The sequence below is a fragment of the Eptatretus burgeri genome, chromosome 6 (genome assembly GCF_056783735.1).
Source record: "Eptatretus burgeri isolate ZD-2024b chromosome 6, Ebu_testis_v1, whole genome shotgun sequence".
Taxonomy (NCBI): Eukaryota; Metazoa; Chordata; class Myxini; order Myxiniformes; family Myxinidae; genus Eptatretus; species Eptatretus burgeri.
This window is the reverse complement of record NC_140966.1, coordinates 66,677,791-66,702,442: the sequence shown is the minus strand read 5'-3', so window position 1 is coordinate 66,702,442 and position 24,652 is coordinate 66,677,791. Positions and strand designations below refer to the sequence as shown.

General features: G+C 46.2%; 1 protein-coding gene across 14 annotated transcripts in view; it reads right to left on the bottom strand.

Annotated features, from left to right (window-relative positions):
- Positions 1-24,652, bottom strand: part of STIL (STIL centriolar assembly protein) — a 256,784-nt gene that overhangs the window by 3,893 nt on the left and 228,239 nt on the right. For 12 of the 14 annotated variants that reach the window (XM_085885486.1, XM_085885489.1, XM_085885485.1 and 9 more), the window contains 7 exons: positions 22,391-22,503; positions 5,688-5,817; positions 4,592-5,573; positions 4,243-4,486; positions 3,970-4,123; positions 2,751-2,876; positions 2,504-2,628 (listed from right to left, as the gene is read on the bottom strand). In XM_085885486.1, the coding sequence (XP_085741612.1) occupies positions 2,504-2,628; positions 2,751-2,876; positions 3,970-4,123; positions 4,243-4,486; positions 4,592-5,573; positions 5,688-5,817; positions 22,391-22,503 (1,874 nt within the window). The remainder of the gene's footprint in view (positions 1-2,503; positions 2,629-2,750; positions 2,877-3,969; positions 4,124-4,242; positions 4,487-4,591; positions 5,574-5,687; positions 5,818-22,390; positions 22,504-24,652) is intronic. The other 2 variants (XM_085885498.1, XM_085885493.1) reach the window with 2 other exon arrangements.

The following is a 24,652-nucleotide window of genomic DNA, read 5'->3' as shown; positions in this document are numbered from 1 at the left end:
TCAGGAAAACGCACCACATGTCCATACAGCCGCAGCTGACATTCACTGACTATGCAGGTAACAAATCTCATTTGAGTCTCTCTCAGCAACCGCTTGCTGGACACAAAGTCTGACCAGCAATAGCCAAGGATTCTCCGAAGAGACCTGGTACCAAAGGAATTAAGTCTCCGTCTCAGATCCTTGGTCAGAGTCCAAGTCTCGCACCCATAGAGCAAGACTGGAAGTACCAAGGACCTGAAGACTTGTATTTTGGCCTGGTGCACAGGTACCGGCAGTGCCACACCCCATGATCCAGTGAATCCATGACTCCCCAGGCACGACCCAGACGTCTGTTGACCTCTGACTCACAGCCAGCAGAGACATGAATATCACTGCCAAGGCAAGTGAATCTCTCCTCGACCTAAACATCCTCACCACAAACAGGCACAGACAGGACAGCAGCATCAAATATGTCATTGAAAGCCTGGATGTTAGTTTTGACCCAGGAAACCCGAAATCCCAGCAGCTCAGACTCTTCATTCAGCACCTCGAGGGCCCCCAAAAGGATATCAAAAGTCTCCGGAAAGATGACTGCATCATCTGCGAAATCAAGGTCAGATATCTTGACATTCCCAAACGATGCACCGCAGCTTGATCTCTCCGACATCCTCCCCATAATCCAGTCCATACAAGTGCTGAAAAGTGTGGGGGCCAGTACACACCGCTGACGAACTCCGGTGACAACTGGAAATAAGTCAGAGATGGTATCACCACATCTCACAGCACTCACAGTACCAGAGTCGAGTTCAGACATCAGATCGATCAGTTTTGATGGCACCCCACAAAGACTAAGAATCCTCCAGAGGGCATCCCGATTCACTGAATCAAACGCTTTAAAGAGATCAACAAAGGCTGCAAGCAGCCCCTGCTGAAACTCTCATCTGCGTTCGGTGAGGACCCAAAGGGCAGGGATACGGTCAATCGTTGACATCTTTGGTGTGAAGCCTGACTGCTCAAGGTGCTTGTGCTCAAGCAGATGGTGGTGAACCCGATCGATAATTATCCGAGCAAAGACCTTGCCCAGCACTGAGAGCAGCGTCACCCCTCTGTCGTAGCAGTCCTGGCAATCACCTTTCTTTTTCCAGTGAGGGACAACAGGCCCCTCTTCCAATCAGTTGGGATGATACCTGTGTTCCAGGCAGAGCACAGAATTCCATGCAACAACATGAATACAGCAGTTCCACCAGCCTTGAGAAGTTCAACATGGACGCCAACGATCCCAGGAACTTCATCCCATTTCAACCGGTTCACCGCAGCCTGTGTTTTCACCAAAGAAGGTGGTTCACAATCGATTGGTGGGTCAGCAATTGGAATAGTAACACCCCTGGCATCCAACTCAACAGCTGGTGGATCAACCTGGTACAGCCGCTCGAAGTAACCGGCCCAGCGGGCCTTCACTTCAGACTCCTCTGTCAAAAGCCCACCATCCTCTGCTATAACTGCAGTACACCAATGGATGGGCTTGCAGGAACGCAATACGTTAATTCCTCTGAAAGCAGGACGAGAATCACTTGACCACAGCTGATGCCCTACCCCCTCACAGATTCCTCGTACATTGGCCTCCTTGTCCACCCTCAGCACACGGACAGTTTTACGCCTTAACTCCCAGCTTAGCTCTGCCATTAAGCCTGGCCCTGCGACTCTGGTCAATGGTATCCAGTGTCCCTTACACCAATACACAAACGCCACACAAAACTGCACAAACACCACACAAAACAAGTCCTGGTGAGGGTCTGCAATCTCTGATTGCTCTTTTTCTTATTTATTTCTTACATTACCTTCCTTTCTTTCCAACCTGCTGTCGTCTCCTTGCGATTCAATCATTCCTGGTTTACATTGTTTGTGGTTTGGGAAATAAACCCGTTGCTTTTAAAAACTTTAAGGTTTTCGTGTCTCCTCAAGACCCGCGCACGCGTTGTCCGCCATTCATTCGGAACGTCGTCTGAGGGAGTAAAACGCCAGTTCGCCTCATCCGTCCAGTGTCGGTGATAACTGACCTGGACACAAGAGTACTATTGGGGATTGGGAGGTGTAAGTTCAGTACATGAACAGTGAGAAATGGAGTTCTTGATGTAAAGTGCAATGTTCAGGCCTATCTAAACAGAGGAGACAAGAGTCAGAGAGAAAGACACTAAGGAGTCGGGGACGTCCTGTGGGAGGAAGGATTGTGTTAAACAGACGATATCCAGTTTATCAGCAGTAGCCTGGATTGAGAGATCTGTCAGGTCGGAGTGGAGACCTCAGATGTTTGAGGTCCAGATAGTGAGGGACAGGGGAGGAGGCTGGAGGGTGCGTGGGATGGAGAGAGGCTGGGAGGGTGTGGGACGGGAAGTTGGGGGGGGGGCTTGAACCATTAATCAGTTAAATTCTGAATGAGGTTACTTGGGAGCACAACCAAATCATAAAATCAGAAAGGGAGAGTTAAGGGGTTGTGGAGGGAGGAATTGCTTTAAATCAATCTCACCTTGTCCTCTCCACTTTCTCCGTTCGATGTACAGTTGGTGACGTATCCAAATCCAGTTTCACTCCCATCTTACGCAGTTGTTTCATTGTAGCTGCTGCTACATCTCTACACTGTGAGCTCTCTTGCTGCAAAGACAAATTTGTGGTTGGAGACAAAGATTGTGCCAGCATGACTTTGGTAGACAATCAATCAATCATCGGATTTAGTGGCACACCTGACAATGGACAAACACTTATGGTGTATGCACCTGTTTCTGATAGGAAATGGTCTCCCCTGTTCTTTGTTCAGCATTATTGGCTGAACAATGGTCATCAATTCGATTTTGCTGTGTTGGTTCATCCATCGAATCCTGTAGCATCGCCTGAACTCGGAGCTAAAACATAACATTGAAAAAAAGAAGAAACAAGCATTCTGAGAAAGTGATCACCTGATCATCTCAACAGCACAGAAATGAAAATCCTCCAAAGGATGGTGCGTTACATGACACGCTAACCAAACAAACCGCCGAGAATGGTTTGGATCAGACTCCATCCGGAAATCAGATGCAGGTCAAGAGAAACAACTATTTTATTTAAATTGGAATTGCATACTGGGGATATCTATTTCCAGTTATCTCAAAGCACTGGGGATGGAGGGGTATATGGATATTGGCAGGACTCATAGGTAGCTTAAGTGTGGATCGATGATTGTACACAGGTGTAGTGACTGTAATGACTTGAGTGGGTTGCATCAAAAGGTCACGGTGCTGTCAATGTTTTTTCACTCCCCACCCAACAACAGTCTTAATCATGCAAATATTTCACTAATGGCTTTGGAAAAAATAAAAATCAGCCAAAAAGAGTTAAACCCTCCTGCAACAATAAAACATACCCATCAAAGATGGGGAATCCCCCGCCATTGAAACATTTTTTTCAAGACTGCCGCCCCAGTCGGCCATCTTGGATCCGGCCATGCCCAAAATCAATAGGGTTCTTCCTTTTCAGGTGGTACATGTGTGACCCAAATTTCAAATCGATATGGCGAACAGTTTATGAGTTATCGCACTCACAGCTATAAATGTTGACGCCCAGCCAGCCGGACGGACGGACGACCCGGGTGACAACAATATCCCCCTTCCGCCACGTGGCGGGGGATAAAAACAACAATAAACTGGAATGGCACTTGGTGGAGTGCATATCTCCACCAGGCTGAACAGTTTACGTTTTGCATCCCACTGATAGGGAGAATCTGAATCCACATTTTCACCCAAATCTAATTAATTAATCATCATCACACACCCAACCTGTCCATCAAATTTTGTTTGAATCCATCCACAACTTTTTGAAATATTCTGTTCACAGCCAAACACAACAACCAAACAGAGACAGACAGTTGGAGATACAGAGGTGAAAACATAACCTCCATCCACCTTCAGTGGCGGCGATAACAAGCGGACAATTGCTGGGTTCATCGAACAAAAAGCTCACCAAGATGTTATCATAAAATTGGCTTTTCTCCCTGTCCTCCTTTTCTTTGACACCTGCATTAGATGGTACCGCTGTGGCTCCTTGTTCTGCATTTCCCCAAAGCAAGCTCGCACTTGCACCCAGGGCTGGGCTCTGGGAGGAGTCTTGAGCAGAACTTGATTCGTAGTCAGCAAATATGGACCAAATCACACAAACACACAAACCGATTTGTCAAAGAATTCCTGACACGAATGTAATGGATGTCACAAAACTATTTCTGCAAAAGAGGTTCACCTATTAGGAGAGGATTCTTGGCTACTGTTTCCCATCCCGCTGCAGCACTCAGAGTAGATGGGTACGTCAACAGCACGAGGCGATGAAGCTAAGTTGACACAAGTGTAGCCCTTGTTGTCTGGGCCAGTGGATGCAGGCACATAATCCTTGATCCAGCTATGCCCAGCAATTTCATTGCTAGATCCAAAGGATCCCTTCGATCGATCCACTGGCTGTTTGGAGCCACCCCAAAAAAGGCTGGCTCCTAGGAAAGTAGTTTTAATGATACATATAAATAAATAAATAAACAAAGTGATGTACCAATGTTAAAATGTCTGTTGGTACGTAATTGATGTTGCATGTCGCTCACCTGTGCCAACAGCAATGCTGACCTTCTCACAAGCCACTGTTCCACCTGGCTTGTTCCCTGGCTCTTCTTTAGATGCATGTGTGGGCTCCGCAGAAGATCGCATTTTCTCCTGCTCAGCCAGCAACTGTTGAATTTGAGTCTGCAAGACTTGCAGCTGTCGGTCTTGTTCTCTCAGTTTCTGGTATGCATCAGGCTTCAAGTCAGAATGGCAAGATGTGTGGCTTCTGTGCAGACACTCAGCATCTGTGGTAGAAGAGGCAATGCAGGGAACTGTAGGTAAAGACGGAAGGCCAGTCATATGGTCAATCATAGGAGGTTTGCAGTGACCGCAGCATGGACTTGGACTTGGCATGGTAGTGCATTGACTTGCAGAGATGGGGCACCATGGCATTGTCACTTTTGGCGAGCTAGATATTTGCCCACCAGGGTAATGAACGGCATAGTGCTTGCAGGTCGGATTGGAGGAATTACAGTCAGGATGTGAGGATGTCGCACATCCGGTGCAGGTTGATTGCAGACTTTGTGGACACATCTCTCTGCAACAAGTGCAACTCAGACCACCCTTTTGGTGCTGTGGGGATTCCAAAGCATGTTGGGGCTGGAGGATGGGCAGTGGTGGAAGGGTAGAATTAGGCATTGCATGTCCTGATGGTGAACCATGGCATCTACTGCTTCCAGATGTATGAACAGTGAGCCTGGAAGCTGTGCATGCTGGCTGTGCTGTTGGAATGTTCTCGAGAGTAGATCTCAGCTCTGGGGAATGTTGTGAAGCTTGCCTTACCATGGGATGCATGAGGTCACCGACTCCCGGAAAGGTTTCAACAAGTCTGGTGGTGGTACTGTGGTGATGAGGATGAGAAAAAGCAGGGATACCAGTGCCGTTGAGAGAAGAATGGGTAATATTGCTCAGTTGTGATGCCAGTGTTGAGCCAGTGTCCACCACAAGCGATAACTCTGGCACAGAAGGCTGCACCTTTGGGAACTGTATAAAGCATACATCAAATATATATGTGAAAAGCAGTTTATTGTGCAAATCTCAAGCCAGTTGAAATGTTTTTTTTTTTACAAAATAGTATCGGAAAGGATCTGAACATGCCTGCTGTGTGTTTGGATGAGGACTGGGCAAAGGTCTTGGAGAAAGGTCCTCTTCCTCGACCCCAGAATCATTGTCACTTGTGAGGGAGCGCTGTCCAGGTGAGTTCACTGCTGCCACTGCTTCACCACTGCTGTGAAATTAAGCAGTTATGAGTGGTCAGGACAGGGAACGGGAGGGAGCAAAGGGGGGGAGGGGGGAGGGGCTAGGGTGATGGGGAGGGAAATTTAAACTGAAAAAGCACTCGTCAGGTAACCGGAAAAATAAAGAGTAGGCAGGAGGTTCCACAAGCCCTTCACTTTACATTTTTCGAAATAAAGATGCTCTAGGCTGCAATGTTAAGCCATTCAAAGCAAGCAGTGATAACCCAAACAGAATACCTAACACACAGCCAAAAAAGAACAATATTGCTACGGATCCAGGGTTCGAGTACGACCACGAGGGGAAACATTCAGGTTCCTCCCAAACACCCGGTACTGAGGCCGCCGGATGCAGATTACTCCACACACTGGCGGGTTGCTAAGCAACCATGAGAGCCAATTGGTACGGCTAATCCTGGCAAGGTTCACACTACTTTGCATGTTACCATTTCCAGTGGATTGGCAGCAAAGGGGTCTCGTGCCCTCAATGCATACTCGAGTTAACTTACCGTATTAGGTGCAGCTGAGCAGAGCTGCCGAGTACATGCCGGCTCGTAAGAGAAAATTAGCGGGGCAGAACTTCCCGGCTAACCTGTGTGCAGACTATACTGGACCAATGGAGGAAAAGACAGAAAGAGCCGGGTACATTTAAAATATAAGCAATTTATTATGTAAGAAGTGAAATGTAAATATTTACAAAAAAGGACAATAGAAGACAGTGCAGAGCTCACCTGACACAAGGAACTTCTACAATCATATTTACACGAACACGACAGGTGCCATCAGACACATACACCCAAGAAAATTAGAGAGCAAAGAAAGACAGAGAAAGTATGAGGTGTTGACGATGGGCCCACGCTTCCCATTCGCTGAGGAGGGAAGAAAAGTAGAGGAGGGAGGAGGGGGTGTCTAAGGTGCGTGAGTGAGGAGAGTGAAAATGAGGTACAATGAAATGCAGGTGGGCTGCAGAGAAGGAAAAATGAGAAGAGGTGCATGTCTGTAGGGTTGTTCTTTTAGCTTTTGTGCATCCACGGCAAATGAGACAGAAGATAAGAGACAGAACGTGCGAGAGGAAAGCTTAACAATGACATGTGAGGGGGTCTGTAAATGTAAATGCCAACGGTCTATGATCAGTCTGGCATTCCGTCCACTCGTCCACCCATGGCTCTGCTCTGCCTGCTCCATTCCCACCTTCCTCCTCCTGCCGCTGATCAAGGGAGAACTCTTTATCCAGCACCCGAACCTCAGCAACTACTTCCAACTCTCAACCAACCGCTCGCTACTCAACCACTTCTCAACTTTTCTTCAGTGACTTTGCAGGGTGTTTTATAGACGTCTGGCGAAGGAGGAGCCCAGTTGGATCAGGCCGATCGGTAGGCGTTTCCCAGTGCCCCTATTGGTGCACAGATGCTTTCCCCAAGAAGTAGCCCCGCCCCTGCGAAGTTCCAAAGCCGAAGATGGCCATGTTATGGAGCCCCGAGATGAACATGGAGTGCGGGTTTCTGGGAGCGCTTTCCAGCCATGAATGTGCGCTGGGTACCAAATGTGGGGGCCATGATTGAGCAGAGCGTCAAGGATATTCAGACGACGTTGAACAGATTCCAGCGGATACTTGTGCTTCGAGATACATGCCAAAATGTTCAGAACACAAGCATCTGCCATGGTAGGTAGCATCCATGGTTGCCTGATATCCTCAGAGGACGGTGCAATTACTTGCGTTGCGGTGTTCGTAGTGGTTGTGGTGATGTGGTTGAAGCGTTGTGGTAAGGTGGTTGAGGTGAGGTGGTTTAAGCGTTTTTGGTGAGGTGGGCAAGCGTAGGCTATTGTGGGGATTTTTAGGACCGTGTTGTGGTGGTCGTATGAAGGTTGTAGTGTTGCGGTTTGAGTACGGAGAAGGTTGAAACAAAGTGTCTGTTTGGGAATGGTGCACGGTTTGAATGGGGTTTTGGCGGCATATGCCAATGAAGCTGGCTCTTCAAGTGCGTGCATGGTTGCGTGAAGGAGAGGTAGTGTGTGAAGTCAAGTAAATGTAAGAGATAAAGGAATATATAATGAAATTAAAGACATAACTAAAAGCCCTCGCAATGCATTTTGTCTTTGTTCCATATCCCCAATGGACATGATGGAAGGGCGAACTAAAATGAATGCGAATGAAATAACTGCATGGGGTCCACTATGTTGTATACATTTGCCAAGGGGGAGTGCCGGCTTCACAGATTTTAAAGTTTAAAGGTCTTTTAAAAGCAACAATATAGTACTGCATATACATTAATAATTTGAAGGAATGCCTTTATGGTGTTGGAAACAACGATCCATAATCACGTTTCTTACTTCTCATTGCTTGTGATTAAAATCAAGATGGTGGCAAGTGAGACAGCAAAATGGGAGGAATAAAGAATTATGAAGCTTCTGAGCAATGAAAACATCAAATCTGTTGAATATATACAAACGATGGGCTTGGACTGGGCGATATTGATATTTTAGCGAGTCTATTATCGTTCCTCCAAATATCGACGATCTGGCAATATATCGTATCGACATTGTGAAATCACTTATGCGAATGCAGTGTGACCACTCGGCGGCAATAGCTGGTGCTTGATGATTACACACTGTCAATATTTATACAACCCCAATGATGCCCCACTGCGCAATAATTCAGACATAGCTGTTTGTTGCCAAGTAATCTGTTCTGAAATTGATCCCGCCTATGTTTAAAGTTTCGCATTGATAGGATACACGGTTGCAGATATATATATATATATATATATATATATATATATATATATATATATATATATATATATATATATATATATATATATATATATATATATATATATATATATCTTCTTCTTCTTCTTTCGGCTGCTCCCGTTAGGGGTCGCCACAGCGGATCATCCGTATGATCCGCATAGTGATTTGGCACATGTTTTACGCCGGATGCCCTTCCTGAGGCAACCCTGGTCGCCTCTTACGACACAGGGATATGGTACACCTATTTTAACCGGGGTATACACCGGCCCAGTATACTGGTACTCATTTCGCCGACCTCGGAAGGATGACAGGCTGAGTAAACCCCCTGGTGTATTAATTCAGTGGCCCAACGGGGCTTGAACTCAGGACCTTTTGGATCCCAAGCCGCTGCCCTAACCACTGCGCCAACACCAGGCTCCCATATATATATATATATATATATATATATATATATATATATATATATATATATATATATATATATATATATATATATTTTTAAAGCAAAAAGTAAACGGGCGTGTTTGAATAATCTCGCAACCACTTAAGGGAGAGACGAATTGCAAAACATAGCTCTCAGGATAGCAAAAGCTTGCACAAGGCTCAAGATCTACAAACAAAGCGCACTCACTCACCATTACTCATATCCTTAAAGGTCCCCTGACATGCAAAATAAACTTGTTATTTATAAATTAACTTGACCTTCCTCGTAAAGAAATCACCCATGTTTTTTTTTAATCAAAAATGGGATAATTAGAGCAATATTTCGATCATTTCTGGTGCTATTCAAAACTTGCTATGCCCCGCCCCTTAAAAAATGGACTTCAACGAATCTCTGCGTGCCGTCACATACAGTAACTCGCACAGAGTGGATTGACTCGAGTCGAGATGCCGCGCGCCTTATACAGTACCTACAAATGCATTTTGCAAATGTTAGTGCAATCTCTGTGATCGTCTTAATTCCAGTGATTGTTTCACGAAAGTTTTAAATAGTTTTAGCCGTACTTTCGAAAATGCCTGCAAGATGTATCGTAGCAGGATGCAGCAATACAAGCAAAGACGGTGTAAGCCTTCATATGTATTCCCGAAAGATGATAATCGTCGGAGAATATGGACATCTAAAGTGAAGGTACTGCTTCCATTGGCATGCTATTCATTAACATTTAGCCAAAATGCTAGCCTGGTGTTGGCTCAGTGGTTAGGGTGGCGGCTTGGGATCCTAGGGTCCTGAGTTCATGCCCCGTCGGCCGCTGAATTAATACACCAGGGGGTTGACTCAGCCTGTCATCCTTCTGAGGTCGGTAAATGAGTACCAGTTCCAGTGTGTGTACTGGTAGAGGGGAACTGCATCAGCAACACAGTCGCGCTTCATGAAATGATAGCTACCCCGGCAGCTAAGCTGCCATACGACCACCACCACCAGCCAAAATGCTGTAATAAAAGAAAAAGGGAAAAATGTTTGCACAACTATGAAAGACAAATGTATCTGTCCTATCACACGGCCTCATAGCCTCGGCACTCTTACGCATTGACTTATACATTGTGTGCATGCTAATACAAGTTACTTGTCAACTCGAGATCTCTAGAGTCTAGACTAGTCCGATAAATCCGTCGTCCGTCCGACTAGGCCGATAAATCTTACGTGCTGTAGCTTAATTTTATTGTCTTTTCTTCATTGTTTTCTACTGGCGCAACATGACGATAGTAGGAATAAAATAAATAAAAATGCAACAGAACGTCAGATTTATCGGACTACTCGAGACAATTGTACACAAGGTGTGTTCTGCACACAAGTTTTCATCGTATCCGAACAATGAGATTGCTTCGTTTTATGCGCGGAGAGACACGGCCGATGACACGGGCCAGCCTTGTTTGTGATTAATTCGCCACGGAGAAACATGTCCGCTGCACTGCGCTGTTCACGTCACCTCACTAAAATATTTCTGATATCGAGCAGAATGCAAGTCGAATTTACATTATTGAATTACGAATAGGATTTAGTCTAACCAGTTGTTATTTCCGAGTCTTCCTTCGATGTCCTCCCGATCATAATTAACTCTGGGAATTTCAGCCATTTTCCTCTGCTTGTCCTGCTTCGGGCTCGAACTGGTAAGGCCGTATTTCATTTCCAGCTGCCTGAACTACACCTCCCACGACTACGTTATGCGACAATTCTCCATGTGATTCAGACCAAAATCCTTCATTTCTCTCACACTCACTGTCGTTACCAGACAAGTGAAAGTCTATGTCATCCATTATTCAAAAACAAATGTTCGATTTTTTTTAAAGCAGAAATGAACGAAGCGATTGAGTCGACCAATCAAATGTAGAAACACACAGCAAGCCAATAGAATCACGTAGACCACCAACCCGAGTAATTTACGTGTAGCCTTTGACATACTGTATATGACGTCATGTGGGTTACGCCCCTTTCAGGAGAATTTTTTGGGGCGTTCCCGAAGACATTTGTTTTTTTAATATTACATTTTATAGAATGAGTATTTTGAAAAAAAGTCAGATCTGAAATCACGATGAAAAACTCCTCAAGGACATATACAAATGAAATTTATGTACTTTGGCACGTCAGGGGACCTTTAATATTATACTTCCTCCACCACAAAACACTTCCATGCACAATCACATTCACAACTGTCTATCATTAGAGTCCATAGAACATCATCCCTCAAACAATATGCTCAACCACCTTCCCCTCGAAATTCATTCTTCTGAAGCAACACTTAGTCATGAAATGAGAATCCATCTGGCTGGACTCCGGTGTCCATCTGGCTCCCTCCATTAGGCAACATCAACATCGGCTCCAACTCACACTAAACACATGTCCATCCACCCCATATTATGACTGGCTGGTGCAACAAAAACACCTTATCAACATGTCTTCCACACAAGATAAATGGGAGTGTCCATTGGACAACAGTAGAGTTCCACCGATCTTTTCGCTCGATGAATGAAGGAGGCTACAACAACAACTTATTTGTGATACATTTTGCCATTTGCACCGAGTTTCACAACAGTATCTCACTTTCTCTTCCACTTTTCTTCTCCCCTTTATCCATTGTCTGACTGGATGGAACAGTGGGAGCACACTTACCTTTCAGCTTGGTATGGGTTCAATTCTCTACCAGAATATGAAGTCAGATGGTGTTTCACAGGTCGAGCATTTTATCACAAAGTGCACCATCTCTCGGATGGATACTATGCTACTCGGGACTCTCTATCTTTCCCATCTCGATCTTTGTTCCACTCCACAGTGTCATAAACCTTGGCCAATGAGACTATGTGCCAATGAGGGAGCACGGGAATGTCCAACAGAACTCCTGAGACGCTTTTTGGCCCATCCCTCGCCCAGGCTCTATAAAAGAAAGCAAATTCGGAAGTCCTTGGTGAAAAATGAAGGTGGAAAAAGTCTGATTTAATGCAATTTATTTCCAGGCTATTAGGCAACAAAAGGTGAAAATTTTGATTTGGAAAAATGTCTCGGGAACGAAGGACATATAAGCACCGTATATCTATATATATATATATATATATATATATATATATATATATATATATATATATATATATATATATATATGTATGTATGTATGTATGTATATGTATGTATGTATGTATGTATGTATGTATGTATGTATGTATATATGTATATATGTATATATATCTTCTTCTTCTTCTTTCGGCTGCTCCCGTTAGGGGTCGCCACAGCGGATCATCCGTATGATCCGCATAGTGATTTGGCACATGTTTTACGCCGGATGCCCTTCCTGACGCAACCCTGGTCGCCTCTTACGACACAGGGATATGGTACACCTATTTTAACCGGGGTATACACCGGCCCAATATACTGGTACTCATTTCACCGACCTTGGAAGGATGACAGGCTGAGTCAACCCCCTGGTGTATTAATTCAGTGGCCCAACGGGGCTTGAACTCAGGACCTTTTGGATCCCAAGCTGCTGCCCTAACCACTGCGCCAACACCAGGATATATATATATATATATATATATATATATATATATATATATATATATATATATATATATATATATATATATATATATATATATATATATATATATATATATATATATATATATATATATTGTTCCGTCTGAGGGGGGGGTATGCATTCAAAGGGTAATTAGGATGTTTAATCAGGTATGCCATGCTGTTCGAGTGTACCAAGATCTCGATGTAATAAGTAGCAATTCAGTGGTGATAAGTTGTCTAGTAAATGTCCATTTCTTCAAGGGGGAAATGATAATTGTCACGTAATTAGATAGGGAGAAGGGATAGGGTAAGTGTGTCTGCGTAAACCCTGTTAGTATTCCCTGGAGGCTTGCCGTGACGTCACAGGACAGTGCTGTGGATGGCTCTGCTCCGTGATCACGATTGGCGGAAGGCGACGGCGGAGGGCCAATAAAACGGCTCGGTTGGAAGTGACGAGGACTCGAGGATAAAAAGGTTCTGTTCGGGGAAAAAGGGGTGGAAGAAGAAGATCGGAAAAGAAAGACCGTTTTTGGGTGGAGGCTGTTGTGCTCAGAGCGTGCTCTATTGTTGCGCTGATTCGATCCTGGATTCATCGTGTCTCGTGGCCTTGCTGTGCCTCGTGCCTCACCTCGGTTGGCTCTGGGGTTTGTGGTGGAGTCTGCGGGCCTATGGGGAAGGGCATGGTGATGTTGCATGGTGGGCGTGATGATGGGAGGTGGCCGTGGGGGTCGGCGAGGGATATGAGGTGTGCACGCCGTCTGAGGCGTCGTAGTAATGCTGGAGTCGGCCGGCTCGTGAGTGTACCGCGTACGGAATAAAGGGGAGCCGCGGGCACAGTACGCCCGCGCTCGCACTCGTGCAGCACAGCCCGGCTCGACTGTTCCTCCGCTTCGTGTCTGCCTGCTAAGCATCTCCCATTTCAGTACAGCACAGTTGGCGAATGAGGATCTTCGAATCGGCGTGTGTAAGGGCGGCAAATGACCCGTGCGGTTCCAGCCTACGGAGCCAAAGGTCTCGCCGGCGCGAACATGGCAAAGGGTCGGTGCATGGCAAACGTACGCGTGCCCGCCTTCGTCGGAATCGACTTCGGCCACGTCGAGTGGACAACGTTCGTTCATTTGGTTCATTTTCTTGTTCGTTTTGTCGAGGATACGCGTTTCGGCTCGAACGCGGCGTTGGACGTCGCGCAAGCTCTGGAGAATGTCCGAGGTCTCGATGGTCGGGACACAGCAGATGGTCTAGGGGTCATCGCAATGGGCCAGGCACGCACGGCCATGCGCACGGTCTGCGGCGCGGGTCGTGGGCGAGCGTGGCAATGCAATCACTCGGACGGCGGTCTGGGCTCTCGAGGTCGTCTACGGTGTGTGGGCCGAGGGTCATCGCCCATTGTTACGGTCATAGATGGCGGTGTTCGAGGCGATCCTTCCGTCCCGCGTCGAAACCTGCTTGCGATTGATCCGGAAATGACAAGATCAGTGGCAGGGGGGGGGGGGGAAGTGAGCGAGGCACGGATCGGGTGTCGAATTGAGTCCACTCGTGCTGGCCGCGCATCGCATTCGGCTGTGCCGTGCAAATTCACGGCAGAGGAGCATCCGGCACGGTTCAGAGATCATTTTATTTCTGGTCTGCGAGCAGCCATTGACATTGTCTGCGAGCAGCCATTGACCGACATCACATTCGACTCGGCGATCGCGACTGTTTCATCTGTCGAGCAGACACCGGTGACCGCGCAAGTCCGCGCGATGGCTCAAGTGCCGCAGGGTGCTCGCACGCCTAGCGGTGCGGGACGAGAGCACGCACCGCAGCACGGTCGCACCGGGAGCGAAGGGGCACCGCAGCACGATCGCACCGGGAGCGAAGGGGCACCGCAGCAGGACCCCAGTGACCTGGAGATCAGCCTGCAGCCGGGGCATGATGATGCCGGCGAGCCGGAGCAGGAGCCGGGCTCGGCGAGCCGGACCCTTTTGGGTCGGAACGGGTTCCGGTTCGTGCCTCCAGATGTGCCAGTGCTCTCTTCGAGACCTTCGTCGAATACCGAGGGCGAGGCTCTGGCGGCGGGGGCCGCGTCGATGCAGCGGGAGCCACCGTTCGTTGCTGCCTGCGGCGATGATGTGCGCTCCAGGAGCGGCGAGAGCCATATCAGCTCTCGCGATGAGTTCCCGCGCTTCGTTCGCGATGAGTTCCCGCGCTGTGGCAAGGTTCGTGAGGCAATGCGCATCGGTGTGGTTCAGGCAGCTTCAACAGGTGGCGGTGGGCCCGTGGCGTTAAAGGGAGTCGCGAGTCGCAGCATCAAGTCGACAACCAAGAAGCGGACTCGTGATGTGGGTTGTGGGTTGTTGTTCATTGCATATGTGCTTTTCCTTGCTCTAGTGATGCAGTTTAATGTTGTTGAAATAAATGCCAGCAGTTCTCGTGTAAAAGTGGATGTGGCGGAGATCAGTCAATGGAGTTGGTGTTATGATCAATGTGATGTGGGGGTGAATAAAGAAGGTTTGTTAGCCTCCAGTTGCTCCAGGCCGCAGGTAATTGCTTTGTCTTGTACTGGGATTTTATCAAAAAAGCGCGCTGTACGGAAAAATGAATTCGCAATGATTCGAATGTTATTCCTATTGATTTATAACGAGCTTATGGTTGAAGTGGGGTTTAAATGGAATTACTACCGTCTAACTGCCGTGTGGGTCTCGGAGATCGACTCGGAGCCGGGGCTCGTGCGCTGGTCGGCGTTACCCCCACCTCTGCTTTCAGCGAGGTCAGACGTGCCTGGCGCCTGGGGCGTGGCTCTCTGGGTGCGCTCAAGGCCGTTTTGGCCATGCGGTGGAATCTTAACTGATTATGGTGCGTGAGGGTTGGGGAGTGTTTGTTGCTTCCAGCCAAGGGTGCTGTTCAGCGCCCCCACCAAGGTCGGTTGGGTCTGTCGGTGGCGCCGCGGGTTCCAGACAGCGGGGGTCCGGCCTCGAAAGGTTTATCTGTTTCAGGTCTGCCTGGGGGCGGGTTTGCTGAGTCGTGCTGTTGTGCTTCTCCAGTAGCTCGCTTCCACGCATTATATGATGTGATGTGCTGTTATACTTCGCTGTTTTCATTTTATTTGCATGATTATTATACCGAGGTTCTTCGTGTTGTCTATGCTTCTTATAATGCTGATCATTTAATAATCATACTTTTAGGAGGGAGGAGTGTGGTGGAGTCTGCGGGCCTATGGGGAAGGGCATGGTGATGTTGCATGGTGGGCGTGATGATGGGAGGTGGCCGTGGGGGTCGGCGAGGGATATGAGGTGTGCACGCCGTCTGAGGCGTCGTAGTAATGCTGGAGTCGGCCGGCTCGTGAGTGTACCGCGTACGGAATAAAGGGGAGCCGCGGGCACAGTACGCCCGCGCTCGCACTCGTGCAGCACAGCCCGGCTCGACTGTTCCTCCGCTTCGTGTCTGCCTGCTAAGCATCTCCCATTTCAGTACAGCACAGGGTTCTGCTGGCTCGGAGTACGGGGTCGAACGGACCTGCCTCCCTCTCCTGCTCGCAACTTGGCGCCAGAACTGGCTCCCTGGCGGCTGTGAGCGGACTTGGGCCGACACCAGGAGGTCGACAGCTCCACGGTGTCTCCTGCCCCTGACGAGTGCAACGCCAGCTCGTCCGACGCCAATCCAGGGCTGTTGAGTCTACACCACGGGCCAGCCTGACCACCAGGACCAGCTACGTTGTGTGTGTGTGTGTGTGTGTGTGTGTGTGTGTGTGTGTGTGTGTGTGTGTGTGTGTGTGTGTGTGTGTGTGTGTGTGTGTGTGTGTGTGTGTGTATGTGTATGTGTGTGTATGTGTGTGTACCTGGCGCCTTAGAGGGTTTGAGATTTTTATATCCATTGGAATTGTTTGTGTTTTCCCCACGCCCGAACCCACACCACCATCCCGTCGAATCGCCCCGGATCCCTCCTCTTGCCGAGTCTTATTATTATTTCTGTTAGAGCAATAAACATTATTAACTCAGTGAAAAGTGACTCGTGCCACCTTCCTCGTCCCGTTTGCGGTAGAGCGATTAGAACCGCCATGTTTGGGTTATAAATAAATAAACCGCCTCCATCGTTTCGGCTCATTCTACGTTGGCGGGACTCGGCGCCTCCGACCTCGTCACGACAGACCTCCGCTGGCGTCTCGGCGCCTCCGACCTCGTCACGACAGACCTCCGCTGGCGTCTCCGACCTCATCACGACAGACCACCGCTGGCGTTCAAGTCCCGTGGACGTCACAATATGTTGTGGATTCCCGCACGTCGGCGTGCAGGCGACCGCTTCTAGCCAATGGCGGCCGCACTCGCCCACCGAACGGGCAAACCTCGTCGCAGCTTTTGGATCAACGCCGAAATCCAGCTACGGGTGTATCTTTAATCACACCGAAAATCAGCCAGCTATTCTGTCCATGCGCGACAGGGTCCGATCGCCGAATTGTCGATTTACCTAATTACAGTATGCGCGCAGACAGAAATGCCGGGGATTTACACCTCGACGGGACCTGCTTGGAAACGAGCCACTAAGCAGATCGCTCCGTTTGCGATTGCCGAGCGGATTATCGCCAAGCCACCGCCGGATCCGATTCTCTAATCGGTTATTAACAACCAGCTATATTCCGAACTTAATTATGGCAGTTCAATTGAGGGAAAGGACGCAACGAACGGGTAAACATTCACACAAGGACATTTATTACACACACGACACATATGCAGTCATGCAGTCATGTATGCAAGCAGGCGAGGAAAACAAAAGCAATGCAATCAACAAAAGCATGACAAGAAGAACTACAACCATTGGTGTATTTATTATGTACAATTACTTAAACAGGTTTACTTAAGGACACAGCACCACATCTCTCATACAAAAACCCCAAAAAGAAAGACAAGGAAGGAAAACGTGACCGTGTGGTGAATCCTCAGGGCCCCGTTCTCCTTCTCCCGACATCGTCACGACAGACCTCTGCTGGCGTCTCGGCGCCTCCGACCTCGTCACGACAGACCTCCGCTGGCGTCTCGGCGCCTCCGACCTCGTCACGACAGACCTCCGCTGGCGTCTCCGACCTCATCACGACAGACCACCGCTGGCGTCTCCTACTTCGTCACGACAACGACCTCTGCTGGCATCTCGGACCTCCGACCTCGTTAGGACAGACCTCTGCTGGCGTCTCGGACCTCCGACCACGTCAGGACAGACCCAGAGAGAGAGAGAGAGAGAAAGCTTTAGCGCGCGATCCAGAGAGAGCGCGATTCTCCGTAGCACGTATTTTATAGCCCCTCCCCCTCTCCCTTTTCCCAGCGCGCAAGGGAAACTTCCAGAAGAAGCCGTTTTCCCGCTCAATCGGGGCCGTTCCCTCGCCACTGTGCTGCATTCATTCTTGCTTCTTGTTTTTCTCCTGCACGTGTTGAGAATCCACTCGCAAGGTTGGGAGTCTCCTGCGTTGGCCGGTGGAGTTGTTATTCGTTGGGGGGGGCGTCGTCTGTTCTCCCTCGACGAATGCCAGGCTTCTGGCAACCGTGTGCTGAGGTGGAAACGCGGTGGTGGTTGTGGTTGTTGTAATGGCGTGGATGGTGTTTTGTGGTGGTGTGGTTGGGCGGTTGTGATTAAGGTGGTTGTTGTGAAGGCGTTTGGTCCAAAATAAAGATAGCAAAAGAAAAACACTACCTCAAAGATCACAGCCCGGTTACACGAAAAAACCCTTTAGACCCCGGTGGGGAAATCTATCTGAACACAGACTTATCGACATAACTGATCTCTGGGATACCTGAATGGTGTTCTGTGAATTTTCACAACCGTAACAATATATATATATATATATATATATATATATATATATATATATATATATATATATATATATATATATATATATATATATATATATATATTAGCGATACCCGTACACATGCATGGGATAGCAGTACAACATATAATAGCTGGTAGCAGACGACAGACCGACACGGGGAATGACAAAAATAAGCATTGTGCAACATGCAAGTGGTACTATGGAACGCCAAGACTTCCCAAACATTGTCGGCACGTCCGCTAAGTGCAACAGCAATTTCATAGGGATCGTGTGACGGCGAACCGAGTTTTTAGTGTGCAAGCTTGGTATTATAATAGATATATATATATATATATATATATATATATATATATATATATATATATATATATATATATATATATATATATATATATATATATATATATATATATATATTTATATTTCCACATAATTATGTAAAGAGATACATTCACACCATCAGAACCCACTATTCGCAGTTTATAAAATGTGACCTGCTCTGACATTTGCAGCCTTGTGCTTTGCATATTCGTGGTTTCTTTCACGTTTGTCTTTTTTGTGGGAGTTTTCACTTTTTTTTTAGCATGCCCATTACAGTTTTTCATGGTCGTATTCGTGGTTTTCCACAAGATTTTTTTATTTTTCCTCATGAGTTCCTGGAAAATACTGCGAATGTCGGGGCATTGTTCCAATGAGAAAAAGGGGCATTGGTTCCCGGTGGTTCCTGAATCATAAGGAAAAAAAAATCAAAAATCCCGTGAAAAACCACAAAAACACCTGCGAATAACCGTGAAAAAAAAACAAACAAAAAAACCCATGAATAAGCGAACCACAGACACATGAATGTAGACGTAGGTCGCATTTTATCAACCGCGAATAGCGCATCCTTGAATAGCGGGGTCCGACAGTATATGTATACATTGCACAGTGAAAACTCTTGAATCCAAATTCCTTGGGATTAAACAGTCTTCAGATAACATAGCTTTTTGGGATTATAGATGAAACATTATTTATTTACTTATTTTCTCTTTCTATATGCAAAGTCAAGGCTCGTGGAAGAGCTACAACACTGAATCGATCAGGATGCAACAGAACAAAAGGAACAGTGGGGGGAGGCAGGGGAGAGAGACCAACAGCAGGGTTGAAGGACAAAATAGAGGGAGAGATGGACAAATAAGGGATGTGGGAAGGAATGAGCACAGTAGGGGAGGACACATAAGCTTTGTGAAGAGGTTGAACTACCACTTAAAGTTTGTTTACAATGCTTTGTTGCCTTCTTACACATTTCCTGAAGAGCAATTTATTTCATGAAGTTTGGTTTCTCCTTCATTAGTTTCTCTTGGGTCAGATAAATAGTCATTATTTCTTGTTGAGAGATAAAATTAATCCCCTACAAGAAACTTATATACTGTTCTCAAAGTATTATTCCCTGATCAATGGTAATCAGCTTTTTTTCTTCACTGTCACTTTCATCATCATCATTATTGTCTTCATTGGGTGGAATAACAATGTCAACAATCTCTTCTTCCATCTTCTGTCAAACCAGAGGTGATCAATTCACTCTCATAATTGGTCCACTTCAGTGTCATCTTCATGGAAGTCCTTGGTGACTTCAGTGTTCACACCCTTTGCGTAACGTATTGTTGCGGTTCTGCAAAACCGGCACTGCTCCGAGGCAATGGCACCCAACATATAGCGATCCTGAGACAGTCATCTCATTAGTATTTAAGTTAGCCCTTTCCATATGGCTAGTGGGTAAATGGGACAAGATGCATTGCATAGGGCTTTTGGTTAGGGTTTCTATTTTATTCCCTCTATTTCACATACGAACCCCATAAAGCAGGCACGCATGTCAGATCAGTGAGGTTACTCGCCAGCGGGAGGAGGTAGCATCCACAGCGCCTCATTTGCATATGCTCGCCAAGTTCCTTATTGAAACGGCGCGCCATGAACGGCACGTCACACTTTATGACCCGCGAATACATGGGGTTCGCAAATAATGGAGTCCAACAGTATTTCATCCACAAAGATGAAACATCAGTACCAAAAGGCTTGAATGAAAAATTAACTGGAACGGTGACTGAACCTTTGTGCCACACCAGCGTTTGCTGCAAGGGTTCTGACCAATCAGAGATGCCTGCCACACACATCCATCCTGTTTAGGCATCGATTGCACAGTTTTGGAAAAAATTTTTGCAGCTGAGGAATAAGATATTAGCATTAAAATAGTGATTTCCAGCCTCCAGTTGCAGTGTGCAAAAGACAGAACCACCCACTACAAACAAGCAGTGTGCAATCAAACGGAAGATCAAGAAGGAACCCGAATAAGTAAAGAGCAAATATGGAGTCATCAGGAGGAACCTGGATAGGATTCGCGTTTCAGCCACGACTCCACAACCCTCAAACCCATCTCGGCACAGCCAAGTGAGCCTTACAGAAAAATTTCTGCAATAATTCACTCCTGAGAGCAGTGTTTCTCAACCGGGTTCCGCAAGAGGTCACTTGGGGTTCCGCGAGAAACAGTAATAAATCGGCTAATGTATTTTTGAGTAGTTTTTGTTTGATTTAATATTCGTTATTTTACTACACACGTACGGCATATTGTTGGAAACTCCTTGGTTATTATAATAGAGGCTTCAACCTCTTATATTATTTACAATAAAAACAACCATAGGGAATGTATTTTACGATGTCTATATGGCGCCAGTGTGAAACCGCCCTCACTGGTTAGTGGACGTCCTGTACGCGGCGGATTCGTGCATCATTGAGTGACTGACTCAAGTACGGGACGCATGCACGGTGTCCATCTATGTTCTCTGTGCTTCCTCGCGCAAAGTCTTTCTCTCTCTCAAGGTTAGTTCTTCTGTTTACCTTTATTGCTTCAGCTTTATTTGTTTAAGTTTTGTTGATCAAGTTACATGAGGTGTGTTTTTTAATTGTCAAACAGACTCGGGGTTGACAAACACTTTCAAAAATGACGTTTTCAAACAAACAAAAAAATTTTTTTTGTGAATCAAAACCTCAGTGTGAGGTCTCATAAACGAGCAGTATGTTTTTTTTTCATTGCCAATAAATTTGACAAAAAGGGGGTCATTTTTCCTTAAACCAGGTATCCGAAAAAAATACGTTATATTTACCACGTGAACTACGATAAAAATATAAAAGAGCTAGATATTAATAACGGTATATAATAATTTTTTATGCAGGGGTTCCCTGAGACATGAAAACTATTTCAAGGGTTCCACAAGGGTAAAAAGGTTGAGAAACGCTGCCTTAGAGAGATGGATAATGAAAGAGAGAAAGAGTAAAAGAGATGAAAGAGAAGATAAAGCAAGAATTAGAATGGAAAGAGAATTGTGAAAAAAAATTGAAATAAGTTTTTGAAGGAACAAAGAACAAAGAACAAAGATGTTGGGAAGAACCCAGATCGATAAATTTCAGCAGTTACTTCCCAGGGTCAACGCAGCATCACGTGCAAGCAACCAGAGGCCCGCACAAGCTAAAAGCTAAAAGACACAGATCCACCCACTAAAAACAAGGAATGTGTCAGCTGTTCAACTGCCACTACAGTATCAGTCAGCCAAGATTTTTTTTTTTTTTAGCAATGGCAGCCAACCCATTGGGAAGAGAATAAATCCATGGATGCACTTCTGCTTACTTACCTTCACCAGCATGGGGTGGACTCTCCCCATGATTTGAGCTGACAAGCTTAAATTATAATTTTAAATGCCAGTAACTGGCTAGGAAGGTGCACATAAATCGGTTTATGAAATATACTGCCAGTCACGATTCGACGACGTGGCGGCTGTCTGCCCAGCAAACCAAACCTTTTCACATCGGACAGAATATTAACCCCCACCCCACTTCATTCCCCACAATCTCTTGGACGATGTATCAACTCATTCAACCTCAAGAAGCGGTAACACAGGGCACTCCAACATGAGGGGCAGGGGAACAGCCAGTGATCATCCAAAAGCTCAAATACCTGAGCTCCCTTACATACCTGACTTCAAAAGGATTTGAGGAAAGAACTTGCTTCATGATGTTCCAATCTGTGCTCTGATGATCTGGTTTCAGATCCAGCAGAAGTGGCTTCTTTCCTGGGGTCTCGATACCCTGCATGGTACAAAAGATATGATGAAACAAGACTAGACTGCAAAAGTTTGTGGGTCTGTAAATTGGGAAGTAGTATTAAGAATTTTGATTTCAAAGATCTGAAAACTGGCAAATTTCCATGTTGTTATAACAGTCAAAACAAACCAAGCTGGCTCATGAGTGACCTTCAGGGCAGGGATATTCTGCCTTACCCACCCTACAAGTGATGCGAGACTACAGACCAAAATATCTACAAAAGAAAGTTGGAACAGGCACAAAGAGACAAATGTAAAGCAGTGTTGCTCACGTCGCTTTCACCAAAATGACACACCAAATTCCCCCTTTGTACCCTAAAGGTTAATTATTCACAAATAGGATAACCATATATATTTGGGCTGGCAGGAAAGCTTATAGAAACATGCACTTGCCTTTGAGCAGTCTACAGGCTTTTTGTCAGAAATACATCTGGCTGTCATTGAGATGGCCTTTTTAGAAAGGAGATGGGCCAAAAAAAATCCATCTTACTTGATGATTTGTTTTTGTTGATATAGAATTGAGGCTTGTGGAACCGCTATTACAAGTACATTCAATGGATCAGGACAAAAGGAACAACAGAGAGGGGGAGAGAGAAAGGGGGGGGGGGACACCAACAGCAAAGCTGAGGGCCAAGATGAAAGCAGACTTAAACAATGGGTATGAGAAGGAATGAGGGGCAGGAAATAGTCCATTTGCCAGAGAAGTAACCTTGTTGTCCTCAAAAGTGTATGGTTTTATGGTGGTTTCTTGTTCACAGGCATGCATAGACAAAATTATGCTTGGTTGCCCGGATGGCAACCCTGGGGAAATGTGTTATTTTTGCGCAAATACAAGATGGCCGTCATCGACCGGGCTGAAAATATAACTTTTTAGGTAATGAACTTAAAATTACACAAGAGATATCTTTTCCATATAATTTTGGCACGAGGAATCGATATTTAACCTTATTTTTGTGATTAGAAGTAAATTTGAGGTCAATGTTCGAGTTCGTGGCAATTGTTTGCCGTGTGAGATACATTTTGAATGACAAGGTCACTATTCTGACAACTGGACTCTCACATACGACATTAATGCGAGTTACTAATTCATTGTTTTGTTTGTTACTAACTAATTCAACTTCTTTGTTGCTGGTCACCATCAGTATGCCCATTACATCACCCATCACCTTCTGGAGATGCGCTATCTGCTGCCACCAGATGCCAAGTCAGAGCTCATATCAGGTGCTTTTGTGTGTCGTCACCAGGAAGGCATTCGGAATGGTGTGAGCTCTGATCAGTTCGGTGAACAAACTGCTATTAGAATTGGCAAGGGTGGCCTCAAGGGTATGACTCTTTCTCCAGAGATGGTAGCAGAGTGGATCGATTCCTTTCCTGTCACTGCCTACATCTCAGATACAATGGAGCACATCTACCCTGACTCCTCAAACAAGGACAATGAAGACCAAGTGAGAGAAAAGGACACAAAAATCGGACCACATCACAAGGAGGAGGGGAAGAAGAGGAGAGAACTTGATGCAGATGATAGGCGCCGGATTTTACTTGAATTGTCGAATGTGTCTCATCCTCTTGAGAATCACTCACCACATCTATACAACATTGCCAATGGTCGAATTGCTCCCCAAGAAGCTGAAGTGAATGTTGAGGATTCCGTGGTTATAGGTCAGAAAATGGTTGCAGAGTTCCATGCATCCCTTCCAGGTGGATTCCATGCAACCATCTCATGCCCCATCAAGACAATGGAGCACTTACAGAAAGGAGTGAAAATTGGGGACAAGACGATCTTTGATCTAGAAACCATCTTCCTCAGGCTGCTGACTATTGAACAGCAAAGACAAATGGAGCTAGGACCTATCTTCCAGTTTGAGCTCTGCGCAGTACCCCCCTCACTGATTGATGAATATGGGTGCTTCAGGAAAGGCAACAAAGCACCACTGGTACACAAACTCTGTGTTCAGGCACAACAGCCTCTGCAACCAGATGTTACCATTGTTGACGCGAGCCAACTTCTCTATCATATTGTCTGGCCTTTCAGGGGAACTGTGTCAGTCTTAGTTGAGTCCATCAAGACAAGGCTGTCTACCATTGCTGGTCAGAAGATCTTGGTCTTTGACAAATATTATGATGTTTCTGCAAAG